This window comes from Egretta garzetta, unplaced genomic scaffold, assembly GCF_000687185.1.
Source record: "Egretta garzetta isolate BGI_Z169 unplaced genomic scaffold, ASM68718v1 scaffold108, whole genome shotgun sequence".
NCBI lineage: Eukaryota > Metazoa > Chordata > Aves > Pelecaniformes > Ardeidae > Egretta > Egretta garzetta.
The window spans coordinates 6,895,499-6,911,388 of record NW_009260614.1 but is presented as its reverse complement, the minus strand read 5'-3'; the positions used below and the strand labels follow the sequence as shown (position 1 = coordinate 6,911,388).

At 58.8% G+C, this 15,890-nt stretch overlaps 1 protein-coding gene across 1 annotated transcript in view; it reads left to right on the top strand.

The window, feature by feature from the left end:
- Nucleotides 1-11,943, top strand: part of TMEM132E (transmembrane protein 132E) — a 13,092-nt gene extending 1,149 nt beyond the window's left edge. The window contains exons 3-10 of the mRNA XM_009645019.1: nucleotides 4-149; nucleotides 1,079-1,219; nucleotides 4,846-5,038; nucleotides 5,135-5,278; nucleotides 9,082-9,287; nucleotides 9,836-10,115; nucleotides 10,197-10,388; nucleotides 10,915-11,943. Coding sequence (XP_009643314.1) covers nucleotides 4-149; nucleotides 1,079-1,219; nucleotides 4,846-5,038; nucleotides 5,135-5,278; nucleotides 9,082-9,287; nucleotides 9,836-10,115; nucleotides 10,197-10,388; nucleotides 10,915-11,943 — 2,331 coding nt within the window. The remainder of the gene's footprint in view (nucleotides 1-3; nucleotides 150-1,078; nucleotides 1,220-4,845; nucleotides 5,039-5,134; nucleotides 5,279-9,081; nucleotides 9,288-9,835; nucleotides 10,116-10,196; nucleotides 10,389-10,914) is intronic.
- Nucleotides 11,944-15,890: the final 3,947 nt, after the last annotated feature.

Genomic DNA, 15,890 nt, shown 5'->3' with positions numbered 1-15,890 from the left:
CAGCCCCTCCCCGGGCAGCCCATGCAGGAGCATCGGTTGGACGGCAACATCTTCATCCGCCTGCCGGCCAAGCCCCTCAAGCCGGGCGAGGTGCTCAGCATCCTCCTCTACCTGATGTCCAACTCCACGGTGGAGCACTTCACACTCAGGTAAGGTCCCGGGGCTGCCCCTCACCTCCGGGAGCAGGCACCTTCCGAGGGGGTGCTTGTTTCGGCTGGGCGGTGCAAAGGCAGCCACAGGCAGGAGGGAGAGGATGGGGAGGATGTATTGCATTTATGGGACCTGCTGGCAGCTGGACTGGGTCTGGCCGGGCTTTGGGAAGGTGAGGGAGGCCAGAGGAGCTGCCAGCACGTGGTTTTGCAATGTTTTGGGGCTTTGCAGTGGGAGCTTCTTGGAGGGATGGGAAGGGAAGGGCTGTCCATCCAGGGTTTCCATATCTGCATCGCCACTACGGACTAGTGGACACCCTCCCAGTTGCACTGGGATTAGGACCCTGCCAACAGATGGGGGTTTGTTCACAGCCACTTTGGGGACAAGGTGCGGTATGGCCACAGGGCTGCTGCAGAGCGAGCAGGGGTTCCCCATGTCCCCCCCCGCGTCCTGCCCTGGCACCCACCTCCTAGTGCTGAGCACCCCAGTATGGGGAGATGTGTGGCGGGACCCCCCCCTTGCTGCATGTCCCCAAGGATGAGGGGGACGAGCCCTGGCCACATCTCTTCAGAGGGCAATTACAAGCGTCACTGTGGCCATGGGGCCAGCAGCGAGCCCCTGGCACAGGGGACACGGAGCTCCAGGCTCCCCTGTCCTTCACCCCACAGGGTTGTTACTGTCCTGGGGGGCAGCGCTGGGGCTGGGGGACCAAACTCCTGCTGGTGGGGTGATAGGGGGGACAAAATCCTATGAAAAAGAGGGGCTGGGGTGGGCTTGGCCCCATGGTTGTTGCTGCCAGCCTGGGTGATGTTTCTGACAGCCATGGGGGATCAGGGGCAAAAAATCCCCCCGTGCCTTCGGCAGGGTGCCTGGGGGGGTCCAGGGGTGCCAGGGGTGAGGGTCTGGCCCTGACCATCACTCTCCACAGGGTGAAGGCCAAGAAAGGCGTCAACCTGCTCAGCACCAAGTCGAGGAGCGGGCAGTGGCTGGTGAGCTCGGAGCTGCTGACGGGCGGCAAGCACTCCACTGCCACTGTCGACGTGGCCAGAGTGGATGGTGCTGGGCCCAGGTAAGTGACCCCCCTCCCTTCCCCCAGCACCAGGGGGGGACCCCAGAAATTGATGAGGTTTGGCCTGGAGCGTTCCTCCTTTTCCCGCACCTTGGTGTCTGGTTGGCTGCAGTGCCACGTGGGTGCTGGCAGGGGAAACTGAGGCACAGCAGTGCACGGCCCAGACCGTGAGACTTGGAGGCACCGAAGGGGGATGAGCAATTCTGGGGTCAAACTCCTCTCAGCCCAGCTGAGGTTGGGGTAGGTCCTGCATCGACATGGGAAGGGGCTTAATTTAGTGTCTGGTTTCTAACCTCAGCTGGCACCGTGCAGCTGGCTAAAGGGCAGGTGAAGGTGGGTTTTGTGGCCCGAGGTGGGCAGGTTGGTGGTCAGGCGGGCAGCTCCCCAGGGGCTATGTGGGGTGGTGCATTCAGGTGGGATCTGCTCCAGGTCAGCACAGGTGACCAAGCTGGGGCTCGAGCAATGCGCTCGCAAGTCATCGGTCCCATTGAGCAGCTGCATCCCTGGCTCTGAGCTGGGATCGCGTGGCTGTGTTGGATGTTGGTGGGCCCCTGTGGTGGGTTTGGGGGCTGAATTGTGAAGCCGTGGAGGATCCCCCAGTTTGGGGTGGATGTATGTTAATTTTTTAAGAAGTTTTAACACCATGAGAGGCAGCAGCTCTTCGCTGACTATCCTGATGTCTCCTCCAGGAAGGAAGGGGAGCAGTCCCCAGGCAGGGTCCCGTCTGGACCCCAAGGTGATGGATGAGTGTTGGATGGGGAGCATGAACCAAGGCAGCACCTGAGATGGGCAGAGCCAGTTCTGCCTGGCTCGACACAAGGACGATGGCTGTTCCTGGGGCTCCGGGAAAGGCTCGAGTTGGTTGAGGAGAGTCAGGGGGTAAAACTGAGAATGATCTGAAGGAGTGAGGACACACAAAGCCAGGTTGAAAACCCTGAGGTGGCTCAGCCTGGAGATGGGGAGATGCAGGACTGGCCTGTGAGCACACAGAGGCTGCAAGGGCGAGGGGCAGCTTCGCCCCTTGCATCCATGTGGGCAGGACGCTGCGAGCAGGGGATGGGCACGGGCTCAGGATCGCTAGCAGGGAAGACTGCGAAGTGCTGGAACGCAGTTGTTCCCTGGCTATGGCATCTCAATCGCTGCGTCGTTGGGGACAGGGAGACAAATGTCTCCAGGAGCTGAGTTAGAGAGAGTCGATGCACTAGAGCCGTTCCTGCCCTCTGTGTTGGAGATCTCCCGCTATCTCTGCGCCCCACCCCAAAACTGAGCGAAGCTGGGGATGAGCTCTTGCAGGAACGAGATCCTCAGCTTTGACTGCTTCGAACCTGAGCTCAGAAGCGATCTGCAGAAAACCCCTCCGCAGGGCTTACCCAGAGGGTGGATTTTCCTTTACCCTGCACCATTGCTTCCAGATACAAAATGCGACCGCAGCATCTGAACCTGCAGCCCCGTGGCTGCCAGCGCAGCGTCCCCGGGGCCATGAGCCCCCCATCCCCTGCACGGCCACCCCAGCGCCCCTGCCCTGGCTGCCAGACCTGCCGGCAGTGAGATCCGCTCCTCTCCCCTTCCCCCTCTCCCCGTCTGCCGCCGCTTCAAATCAGCCTGGAAAGGTTAGAGACAGAGGATGAATTTAAAGTGATTACAATCACCTTTTAGACAAACAACTCCATCAAATATTAAGGGAATGAAAAGTATGAATGACTCAAAGCCGTGTTGCCCTCCAGGCTGTGCAGCCAGAGGAGTTTGCTTCGCTGGGGCTCTGGGGGCTTTTGGCAGTGCCGGCTGCATGGGGAGGGAGCGAGGGCCCTGAGCTTTGGGGTGATAATGGCCAGTTTTGGCTGTTTTGCACCCCAGCAGCTGCATCTTAAGTTATTCCCCCAATCTGGGCAGCCTGGCTCTTGTCTCTGTTGTGACTGAGAGCAGATGGTGCTCGGGGAGGACAGAAGATGGTGGCTGGCCCCTGGCAGGGCTCTGGGGATGCCTAGGGGCACTCCATGGCGAGGAGTCCCAGCACCAACCCACCTCTGGTGGCTCTACTTCGCCTTTGAACCTGGCTCTTCCCGGCTGTTTTATACTTCTGCGTTGGAAGAGGCAGTGAGCAGCCAAATCCCCTTCTTCAGCCCAGGTGGCCTTTGGTGCTTCCCCTTGCAGCCCCGTAGCTGCCCTGGGGGCACACAGTCCCAGCAGGACCCCACCAGCCCTTGCGCGGCAGCTCCATGCAAAGCCCATCGTCCCTGCTGCGGGAGCAGGGCTTGCCATGGCCTGGAGCAGCCCCAGCTTCTTGCTCTCCCCTTTCTCTGCTCCCTCTCGCTCATTAGATGTTTGTCAGAGAGGAACCCGACTGTATCGTGCGTCCCCAGGTCGATGGGACCTTCTCAAAGGCTGCTACATGGCACGATGAGAATGGGGCTAGTCCCGGCTTCCCCTTCCACAGGGATTTCGCCTTTCTTCACCCCCTTCTCCTGCTCTGGGGGTGCTTTTGCTGGCTCTGTGGCTCACAGGGGCTCTGGGGTGTCCCCTGGGAATGCTCTGTTTTGGGGGAGCATTGAAGAAGTTTGACTTGGAGGAGGGGGTGTTGAACCCTGAGTCCTCCCCAAGGGGTTTGCAGGTTGGACACGGGGATGGGAGGGCAGGATTGCATCTGGGGAGGTTTGCCACACTGCTGCCATCTGACCGTGTCCAAGCCATGATGCAGAGGACAAGGGACACCACTGGCACCATGTGCCGGGTTTGGCAGCACTCAGCCTCTCCATTCCATCCCGCCTCAGGGATACCCTAGGGTCTGCTCCCTCTCCGTTAGCTCAGGGTCCCACTGTCCTCAGCAGTGGCATTAAATGAGTGGGGTTTTGATGAGCTGATGGTCTTGGAGTCATTATCCCCTGCCGGTCCTGCCTACCCCCCCATCTCCTGGCCGGACAGCCCTGCACTGAGTTCCCAGCCCAGCGTTGTCCCGTCTGCTGTCTGTGGTCGAGTGGCTTTCTGCCATGCCTCAGTTTCCCCATGTGATCCCCTTGGAAGGGCCTGTAAACTCAACGGCTTGAGCTGGGCTCTTGTACAGGGACTTATTTGCTGTCCCCAAGCCTGCTGCCCTCCTGGGTGTGGGACACTTGGGGTTTGACCTGTGGGCCTGCTGAGCTGCAGGCGGGAGCAGCCCGGAGCGGTAAATCCAGTCACATTGCCGGGAAGATGGAGCCAGGGAGAGGGAGACAAGGGCAGTGCCTGCAGCCACCTGCTGTCCCCTGGGACCGTGGCCACACATTCACCCTTTGATGCTATATCACCCAGCAGCCTTGGGAGAGAGCTTGCTTGAGACGCTGAGGTTTTCTTCGGCTGGGGAGAGGCACTGGAATTCATTTCTCTCTCCCATTGGGAAGATTCCCACGGGAATCTGCAGGTTCCCGTTGGAGCAGCCCCTGGCGGAGGGGGAATCGGGACTGCTGTGTCTGGGAACAAGCATCGTGGTGGCACCCACAGCACAGTCCCCATGGCAGGCATGGGGACCCTGAGAAGGGACCTGCTGGGGATGCTCTGTGTCACTAGAGGGGACTGCCCGATGCTGATCCTGGGGTGTCTGTGGGACTCGGGGCTCCCAGCTCACGGTGTCCCCCTCCTGTCCCCCTGCCCAGGGATGGGGACTCCTCCTCCGAGATCATGCAGCTGGATTTCGAGATGGAGAACTTCACCAGCCAGTCGGTGACGCGCCGCATCATGTGGCACATCGACTACCGGGGCCGCAACCCCCCGCCTGACCTGGAGAAGGTGGTGACAGAGCTAACGGTTATCCAGAGGGACATCCGGGCCATCGTGCCCTTGGCCATGGTGAGCAGGTTTAGAGTTGTGTTCCTGCCGGCTGCTTAGCTTATCTGGTTTGATGTTGGGGATGGGTTGTTTGTCCTCTTTGTGCCCTGTCCCCAGGACACAGAAATCATCAACACGGCCATCCTGACGGGGCGGACAGTGGCCATCCCTGTGAAGGTCATCGCCATTGAGCTGAGCGGTGTCATCGTGGATGTCTCTGCTATGGTCGAGTGCAAGTCTAACAACGAAGACATCATCAAGGTGGGTGCAGGGAGGGGGGTCTCAGGGCCCTGGCAAGGGGCTGAGCTTCCCCCAGGGGTGCTGACCCCACTAGCAGCACGGGCTGGAGCTGGATGAGCTGGGGCTGGTGGCTGAGCACACACAAGCCCACCCCATCCCAAGCATCGTCCCCTCGGTGGCTTCAGTCCACGTGTGCCTCTCCCTGACATCTGTTGGGAGGAGGACAAGACACTTTGTCACTGTCCCTGGAGAGGCCACAGGATGCTCTGGTGTGGTGCAGGCTGGCACCAGGCAGAAGCAATAACTATGGGTTATCATGGCACTTAGTGCTGATAAGGTGAAATATTGTCACCTCGCAGTGCAAGCTGCACGTTTCCATCAACGGCTTCGCTTGTGCCTCCGGATGACATTTATCTCCTGTTCAGATTGGACGCTAGGCTGAGCCTGGGCTGGGGGCTGGCCCCAGCGAGGCACAGGGGGACAAACTGGGCAGCTGGGGACAATGGATGGAAAAGGGGGGCTGAGGGAGAGGAGCAAGACGGGCTGTGTGGGAGAGATGCTGATGAGGCAAATGCAGAAGCCTTGCTGTTGCAGCAGCACTTGCCCGCACATCCACCCCAGCCACCGAGGCAGCAGTCGGACCTCAAATCCAGCCATGATTTTCCATCCATCCATCCATCTACATTTTTCTATCACCGTATGTACCAACCCACCCACCTGCCTGTATTCATCTATTGCCATTTCCATCCGTCCACCCCTAAGACATCATTATCTTCTCCCAAACACCACCCGCCCTCCTCCCTGCATGCACCCAGCCAGCCCACCCTCTCCATGTCCCCGCTGCGTCGGGAAGAGGCAGGGAGCCGCGCTGGGGGTCTGGCTCTCCCGGTCCCCCCAGCTGGTGGCTCGGCTCCTTCTCCGCTGGCTGTTCTCCCAGCCGAGCCAGGGGTGACGGGCACAGCCCCGCTGCCCTGCGCCCCAGCCGCCTTGGGACTTTGCTTTCCCTGGTGGTCCGTGGGTGTGCGGGCGGGTGACAGCTACTGTCACAAACTGTTTACCCAAGTTCTTGACTAAAACTCCGATCTGTGCGATTTACAGCACCAGGGCTAATTTATGGAGACCGGTCCTCCACAGTGTGATAAAACACTGGAGCAATAATACACTTCAGGATGGACTCCAAGACACTTAAACTGTTTAATGTGCTGCCTTTCTACTCATAAATCTATTTACACGCTGTCCCCAGACCTGGGGGGAGCAGATGCATGCACACAAGCCGGGATGAATAATGCATGGAGCAGCCCTCCGGCCCCGGCTCGCCTCCTGCTCGCCGCTCGGAGTCCCATGCAATTTCTCGCTGAGTTATTTTGTGGTTGTGCCAGAGCTTCGTTTCTGAGGGAGCTCTTGGTTACCTGCTGAGATTGGGGAGTATGATTACAATGTCAGGGCTATAAACCTGTTACATAAATCAAAGCTTACATAGTGGGATGCGCTATCTGTTACTGTAAATAATTTAACGTGCAGGAGGGCTGGGGAGCTGCTTCTCCCCATGCCGCCTGTGGCTCGGTGGTGGTTGCTCTCATGTGTAATGTGGAGGGGACATGTCCTGGACCTGGTGGAAACACGACTGTCAAAGTGCCAGGACCACCCATGAAGGATGGCAGGAGAGGATGGGTGGGAGTTGTCACCCTCATCCCCTTCTGCGGTGTCACAGTTTGACTGCCCATGCCCAGTCCAGAGTGAAGGACCTCATCACCCGAGGTAGCATACAAATAATCCCCCTTCCCTGCCTGCGTTGGCCTTGGGGACTGCGTATGCCCTGAGGGACACGCAGGGAGTGGAAGGGCCACCTCTGCCACCAATGATGGGAGATGCTCAACCTCACCTTCTATGCGAACCTTTCTTAGGAGCTCACCATCCATATCTGCTTGAGGACCCACCAGGAGCAAGTCAGCTCAGTGGGGCTGAGCCTTGGGGACCCTGGTCACCCACAGCCACCACTGGGACCCCTGGGTGGCCAGCATGGGGGGTCCCACCAGCCAAGGTGGTTCTTCCCACTCCTGAGGGCCTTGGAGAAGATGTGTCCCCTTGAGCCGACACTTGAGGCCATGCCAGGGCGGGAGCTCCTGGCCACAGAAGTGGAGCCAGCGGTGCCTTGGCTCTGAGCCCGGGCAGACCTCAGCCTCTTGCTTCCCGACGCCTTGCTGAGAATCCGGGAAGTTTCTCTGAACAAGCGTGCACTTCATTTAAAAGCTAATCTGCAGTCACTCCATCATCAGGACAGGCCTGATGTGCTGGGATTTTTTGTTGTCGTAGTTCCAACCCCTCCAATTGCAAAGCAAGTGGTCCCCAGAAGAAGATGCCGGGGGGATTTATTAGCAAAGGTAACACAAGCAGCAGCCCATCATATTTATTGTGATAAATGGCAAAATGTCCGGAGCACTCCCTTGCTGGAGCATTCGCCCAGGAGCTCATCTTTATTCAGACACCGCCCCACCAGAGATAAGATTGTCTTTTCAGACTGCTGAGCTGGTGTCTCTGATAGGAAGACAAGGAATAAACCTCTTGCACTGCACTTTCCTCCCATGCCTGGGGAGCCAGGACTTCCCAGGGAGCCCAGGTCCTGGGGCTCTGCCTCCTCCGCCAGCCCCAGGGACCACGGGCGCCTTGTGGTGGGGGGGCTCCCCCAGCCAAAACCTGGAACTCTTGTAGAAGTCAGGCCCTGCTCGTGGGCTCAGAAATACAAAGTTCCTGCAGCTTCCCAATGATGAAGGGGGGAGAGAGACAGTGATGCTGCCATGTCTGCTGTCAGCCACCGTGCAGGATGGACTCAACCCCTTATCGGCCATCAGAGAATCCACATGGGATAGCAGCTTCTTGGAAATAAGCCTTTCCGTGCTGTTGAGATGCTCGGCACATCCGAGAGCGGGACTGTGCTGCTGGCTGAGCAAAAGGGGTTTATTTTTCCCTGGCAGCAAACAACTCTGATGCGATTCCTGATGGTGTGTGGGAGGGAAAGGGGGTCAGGGCTGGGCCATGGGGCCACTGCAGATGAGAGGTTGGAGCTTCCCCAGCCTGGTTGTCTCCTCCCACCCTCGCTGGGAAGGAGAAGGTGCTGTTGACTCCGATGGCCTAAGCCGAAACACGGGTGATGCTGCAGTGGCATCCTCTTAGCTCCTTAATTGGCTCAGATCAGTCGGCAATAAGTGGCCCCTGCAGGATGTATTTGTTTTATAGCAAATTTAACTAATGGCGTTTGCATAAATGGGAATTAAAAGAGAAAGAGAGAGAAGATGACTGTGAGGATTCAGATGGACTCTGGGAAGCTCTTCCTGGGGTTAGCAGGAGGGCTGGGGACGAGGCACTGGTGGGTACCTGCATGTGGGCGTGCGGCTGGTCTGTGCTCACTGCCTGTGCCCTCTGGGCATGGGTGGAGGAGATTTTGGGGCAGATGTCCAGGATGAGCAGTTTGTGACCTCTGTAAAGCACCTGTGGATGCTTCTAGCTCGAGTGTGGTACTGGGGTACAATCCGGAGTCGGGGGCCAAAGAAGCTGAAGCACCAAGTGAAGGTGCCTGCAAGGGCTGGCAGAGGAGCTGTGTCAGGGCGAAATACGTGTTTGCAGACGTGGTGCGTGGGGGTCTGTGCCTCTGAACAGGGCCCTCGGGGAGGAGAGAACATCCCTGCTCCTGGGGCCACCTTTAACCTGGTGCGTGCCAGGTGAAATTCTGCTCCTCCAGCACTTCCCACCCTCCGGGCAGTCTTCTGCCAGGAGCCCTGGTGTGTCTGCGGGAGCGCTGCAACTCCCAATCCTCCCTTCTCTCCCAGGTCTCCAGCAGCTGTGACTACATCTTCGTCAGCGGGAAGGAGTCACGGGGCTCCATGAGCGCCCGGGTCACCTTCACCTATGAGCACCTCTCTGCCCCGCTGGAGATGACAGTGTGGGTGCCCAAACTGCCATTGCACATCGAGCTCTCGGACGCCCGGCTGAGCCAAGTGAAGGGCTGGAGGGTGCCCATCCTGCCGGACAGGAGGTAGGTGCTTCAGGGCCACAGGGCCTGGGGTCTGCCCAGCCTGGAGAAGGTGGTGGGTCAAGATCTAATTGCCTTGTTCAGCTACTTGATAAGAGGGTTTTAAAGCTGGTGGAGTAAAAGTCATCTCAGGCTTCCCCAGTGAAAAGGAGAGAGCATGGACACAGTTGCATGTTGGTATGGAAGGAGGAAAATTTCACAGTGAGCGTGGTCAAGTGCTGGGGAATGTCTACCCTTGGCAATGGTCAAAACTCCAAAGTTAGCCCTGCTTTGAGGTCGAGAGACCTCTAGGTGTCCATCCCAACCTGCCATATCTTGTCCAGGGGGCAGAGATGCCAGTGACCCTCCCCCTTGCCAAGAGCTGCTAAAGCCATTGGAGACCTCATGGGCAACAGGCATCTTTTTCGCCAGGAGCCACCAGTTTTTTCCCATGCTTGGGGAGACCCTGCATTTCTCCCTGCCTGGCCAGCCCTGTCCTTTTCTGGGGGAGCTGAAGAGCCATGGCAGGGGAGAGCTCGGTGGCACTGCCCACCCACTGCCTCATCCTGCAGGTCGGTGCGGGACAGCGAGCACGAGGATGATGAAGAAGAGCGGAAGCAGAGCCGGGGCTGTGCCCTGCAGTACCAGCATGCCACGCTGCAGGTCTTCACCCAGTTCCACACCACAGCGGCGGAGGGCACGGGGCAGGTGGTGACCATGCTGGGGCCCGACTGGCTGGTGGAGGTCACCGACCTGGTCAGCGACTTCATGCGCGTGGACGACCCGCGGGTGGCCCACATGGTGGACAGCTTCACGCTGGCCGGGAGGGAGCCGGGCACCACCCTCTTCAAGGTACCCCCTGGCTGCCCTTGCCCCCCTCCGCTGGTTTGGCTGGGAGTGGCGGGGGGTGACGGGCACCCTCGTCCCCTGCAGGTCGTGTCCCCGCTCATGGAGGCAGTGCTGGGCGAGACGCTGGTGACAGTGGCGGAGGAGAAGGTCAGCATCACAGACCTGAAGGCCCAGGTGGTCTCCAGCCTCTCGCTGTCCCTCCACCCCAGCCCCGGCAATAGCCACACCATCATTGCCCGGACATCTGTGCAGCAGACCCTCAGCTTCTTCAAGCAGGTGAGGCTGGAGGTTTGCACTCAGGTCTGCGGGGCCTGCTGGGGGACTTGGGGTGGGGTGAGGGCTCCGTCTGCAACCCCCCCCTTCCCAGATCTTGCCCACAGTCATCCCAGGCCCCCATAGCACCCACTGTCCCCCAGACACCCTGGTGACCCCCAAAGCACCCTAGAAACATTCACACAGACCTATGAACAACACTGCCCAGCCTGGGGACAGGACACAACCATGGGGACAAAGGGAAGAAATCCTACACAGTTTTCAGCCCAGCTCTGGTAGCCACATCTGGCACCTCTGGGCTGGGATTTGGGGTGAGCCTGGGCAAGCATGGGGAAAATTGAGGGAAGAACAGGCAAAAGGGAAAAACTGGGTGATGGTTGGAAGGAACAAGATGGGTGATGGAGGGATAAAGGGTGAACTGGATGGAGAGAAGGATGCAAAGGAGGAGGGATAGATGGAGGGATGGACAAGCAGGTGCAGGTGGGACTGGCATCGTGCTGGGCAACTGGTGTCTGTGTTGGTCCTGCAGGAAGCGCTGCTGAGCCTGTGGATTTCCTACAGTGACGGCACCACAGCCCCCCTCTCCCTCTATGACCCCAAGGACTACAACCTGGTGGTGAGCAGCCTGGACGAGAAGGTGGTCTCGGTGACCCAGGATCGGGCATTCCCCTTGGTGGTGGCGGAGAGTGAGGGCGCAGGAGAGCTTCTGCGAGCTGAGCTGGTCATCTGCGAGAGCTGCCAGAAGACCAAGCGCAAGAGTGTGCTCTTCACAGCCTTGGCCAGCGTGCGGGTCCACTTCGGGTCTGAGGAGGACCCAACCTATGACTACGACCATGTGTCCAGCAAGCCAGGGCTGGCGGAGACGGGGGCGAGCACCACCCTGCAGGCAGAGGTGGAGAGGAAAGCAGAGCCAAATGAGGACAGTAGGATGTCCAGTGCATCTCACCCCACTGAGGACTTTCCCACTATCCCCACTGGCTTTGTCCAGGTGACCAGGGGGCTGACGGACCTGGAGATAGGCATGTACGCCCTCCTGGGGGTCTTCTGTCTGGCCATCTTGGTCTTCCTCATCAACTGCATTGTCTTTGTGCTGAAATACCGGCACAAACGCATCCCACCTGAAGGCCAGACCAACATGGACCATTCCCACCACTGGGTCTTCTTGGGCAACGGGCAGCCCTTGCGGGCTCACAATGACCTCTCCCCCCAGCCCGAGAGCCCCGGGAACCCCCTGGAAAATGTCCAGACCTGCTGCCATGGGGACCACCACAGCAGCGGGAGCTCACAGACCAGCGTGCAGAGCCAGGTCCACGGTCGTGGGGACGGTTCCTCAGGGGGCTCCACACGGGACCAGAGCGAGGACCCGCTCAACTCACCCACCTCCAAACGGAAGCGGGTGAAGTTCACCACCTTCGCCACGCTGCCCTCCGATGAGCTGGCCTACAACTCCATCCCCATTGCTGATGAGGAGGACTTGGAGTGGGTCTGCCAGGACATGGGGCTGCAAGACCCCGAAGAGCTTCACAACTACATCCGCAGAATCAAAGAGATTGCTTAACCCAGGGGGCAGAGGGGACAGGGAGGAAGGGAGGGGGCTGCCATGCCGTGCCACGCCATGCCACACTGTGCCACACCACACCATGCCATGCCACGCCGTGCCGGCTCCTTCCCTGGGGCTGGAGACCCAAATTTGGCTCTCTTGCGCGTTCCTTCTTCTGCACACCTCACATTCTCCTCACCCCCACCCCTGGGGGCCTTTTTCTTTTCTTGCCCTTTAGCGTCTGAATTTCCAAGGGGAGGCATCAGCACACGCACAGCCCCCCAACCTTCCGGCCCATGGTGAGGGGGCAGCGAGGGAGGTGAGCTGGGGGGCAGGAGATGATGGGGTCGAAACCTCGGTGTGCATGTGCGTGTCCAACGGCGAATGGGGCAGGACGATGCTGCCGGTCCTGCTGTGCAGGGGGTGGAAGAGGGGAGATGTCCCAGCTCCCCAGGAGCCCAGCAGGGAGGTGGCGGATCGGGGCAACTCCCGCTGCCTTCGCTGCGCTCAGTTGCACAATTTTGGAGGTGAGTGCTGGTTCAGGGATTTGCTGCCCCATGGCTGTTGGGATATGGGGAGCTCCCTCATCTGGAGCCACCCCACGCTGCAGGTGATGCTGGGTGAGGCAGGAGGGGGGCAGCTGCCGGGGGGGGCTGGAGACCCATGGCCACAGCTCCGGGGCACCGCGGTCCCCATTGCCCATGGCATCCCAGCCCCAAATGCTGGGCTCACCCCACTCCCTTTGGCGTGGGCGCTGCGGGATGGTAACAGCAGTGTTTGCCACAGGAGCATCCCTTGGGGACTCCCCCTGCTGCCTGGGAAGGGCTGTGACCCCCAGGCAGAAGCGGTTTGGGGAGGCCAGCAAGGCTGCCCTTGCCTCTCCCCCTGTTCCCAGCTGTGGGGCCAGCACTGGGACCTCTGGGGCCAGCACTGGGACCTTCCAGGACCAGGCCCTGGTTTCTGCCCCGCCAGTGCCTGGATGTGGCTCTGGGGCTGGGAGGTGGTGGGGGAGCTGCCACCACCCCGGGGGCCCAAGCCTGAGTGGGGACACCCACAGCTGCACACAGGTGTCCCAGTGCCAGCCGAGCAGGGATGCCCGGAGCCAGGCTCAGCCTCCGTGGTGCCTTCTGACTGCCATGACCCAATGCCTCCCTGGTCACCCCATGCTGGCAGCAGCTCCCAGCTCAGCCCAGCCCAGGCCACCCCATCTGCCAGCCCAGCCCAGAGCATCCTCAGCCAGGTTAACCCTGTGGGGACAGCTGGGGACCAGGGCTGGCAGACTGGAGGTCCTGGGCTGTGCAGCCAAACCAGTGGTCACCAAGCATGTGGGGATGGGGACCCCCACCGGCATCACCCGGTGGAGAGGAACAAGGAAACAAAAAAAGCCGAAACCAAAAGGCATTGCAGCACTGTGATGGGCCAAATCTCTGCCGCGGTGCCCAGGGTGGGTGCTCCAATGGTTTGGGGGTCAGCCCTGGTGGCTGTGGGGTCTGCTGGGGGGATGGGGGGAGGGGTGGCACTCACACTGCCAGGGTCCTGGGGGCATGGCTCAGTTTTGACCCCCACACACACCTAAGCTCTGAGCACTTTGGGGTCAAAGCTGTGGATTTGAGGCTTCCCCCTCCAGAATCCTCCCCTCTTGGGCAGCCGGATCAAAGACCAGTGGCCAGGGACCAGGTAATGCTGCGGCCCCATCCTCACCGGCCCCCGTGCCTCAGTTTCCCTGGCAGGCAAGCAGCAGTCCATGGTGGTGTGTGGCATTTTGAAAGCTTCTTTGAAGAGTTTATCAATTTTGGGCTATGAATATTTCTCCCCCGAGTGGCCTTAAAACTTACCTGATAGCTCTGTGCTGATTTTATATACACATATACATATATATATATATATGGGGGAATTGAGATGTGCTCAAAGGCCAGGCGGATGATGCAGTTCGCTTTTACTGTGCCCTGTTATCTAAAGGACCCAGGTCTGGCTGAATGAGCCGCTGAGCTGATAGCAGCTCCAAGCAGTAAAATTAATACAGCCGACTTCCCTGCTTGGCACTGCCAAACCTCCTCGTTAAATTAACATATATGAATATTTGTTTAAAAAAAAAAAAGAAGAAAAGGAGGGGGGAAAGGTAAGAAAAGTTGTATAATAAAATTTGATAATTGTAATAAGGCACAGCAGCGCCCGACTCCTGGTCCGCGAGCACGTCCCAGGGGCTGCGAAGGTGGAAGGCGGTGGTGGGGATGCAGACCCGCGGGGGTCGGGGACAAGGTAGCTTGGCCGGCCTCGGTGTGGGGTGGCCCCACAGCTGAGCCTCCCCCTGGTCTTGCCCCCCCTTCTTCTGGCTGCTTTCCCCCAGACCTCTGAGCAGCGCTGGCTGCTCGCCCACCACCTCCTCCCGGCACGCAGTGGCTGTAGCCAGGCCCAGGGTCTGACACCCAAGCTTCGGCAACCGTTTTCCAGCCCATCGCTTCCCATTTTGGCTGATGGATCCAGCTTGGGCCTCCAAGAGCCCTTGGGAAAGCAGCACCCATGCACCAGGGGACCCCGAGCTCTTTGTGGGGGCCGATGATGCTGTCGTGCCCACTCACCCCCCGGCTCGTGCCCTACCAGTGGCTCTTGCCACCAAGGCACCTCCACCCAGGAGCTTTGCCCCTGCCAGCGTCGCTGCCTCCCCGCAGCTGGTGGGGACGGTGCCGTGCTGGGCGAGGGGCAGCAGGGAGGGCGAGGGACCTGCTTGGGGTGGCTTCGCTTTCTAATGAAGAGCGCAAAACCTTCTATATAGCTGTATAGCTATCTATTTATTGATAGATAAATATGTATATGTTTATACTGCATACATATGTATATATTTATACTTTATACATATGTATATATATGCATATATGTGTGTGCATATATATATTTTTATATATATATAAAAAGTACATACGTGTGGTCCCTGTATGGATTGATGCAAAGGGCTTTGCTCAGGTGCAAGGGTGCATGTGTGCGTTTATGCACATACACCCACCTAGAAATATATACATACACACATACACACGCTCATTCTTGCCCCTGAGCATCACCCACCATCCCAGCCCTCCAAACTCCTCCCTGGGCTTTAGGAGCAGGAGGGAAGGAGCTCACCAGCGATTTCTTTGGGCTCCTGATGCCCTGGAAGCCCAGCAGCAAACGTAGCAGGAGGCAGTGAGCAAACCGCTGGGGCCAAACCCCAGGAAAATGGGAACATTGTGAAGGCTCCGGTGGAGTCTGACGGTGCCTGGGCCCTTCCCCATCCGGTCCTCTTCACTCCTACTACTGCAAATGTATTTTTTTCCCATCAGGAATAACCGGCAGGGACATGGAATAAATAACCCCCGAGCGCAGTTGGAGATGGTGCGGATTAGGCTGCAGCCCACCCTGGCACCAGGGGCTGGTGGCACCCACCGGGACAGGCCACCGGCCACCTGCGCCCCAGCACCCAGCTAGTCTGAAACCGGCACCTCCCTCCCTTACTGCTTCAGCTCTCATTAACCAACCCCCCACCAAACAGCCAAATCTCACTGAAGGAAAAAGAAAGAGGAAAAATAATTAAAAAGAAGCTTCTATTCCAGCTCCCCTCTCGCTCTGCCCTCTGTTTATTCTCTGCTGCCTCTTTCCTGTTTAGCGTTTTACTATCTGCTCCCAGCAGGCAGGGACAAATTTGCATTTTAATGCGGCGTTGTGAGGCTGCACAAACCACCTGTGAAGAGGAGGCAGAGCTGGGGCCGGGCACCCCTGCACCCTGATGGATGCTTGCTCCCCCCTCATCTTTCCACCTTCCCAAGAACCTAATATTCCCCTTAAAAAAATGATACGCTCTTAAAAAAAAATCATAAAGGATTCAATCTCTTCATGCAATAGAGAAGGAGCAGGGAGTGAGGGTGAAAAAAAATAGGAAATTTTTCTTCTGCTGAGGTCAGCCCCAGTCATGCCCCAGTCCCCCTTTTCTCCCC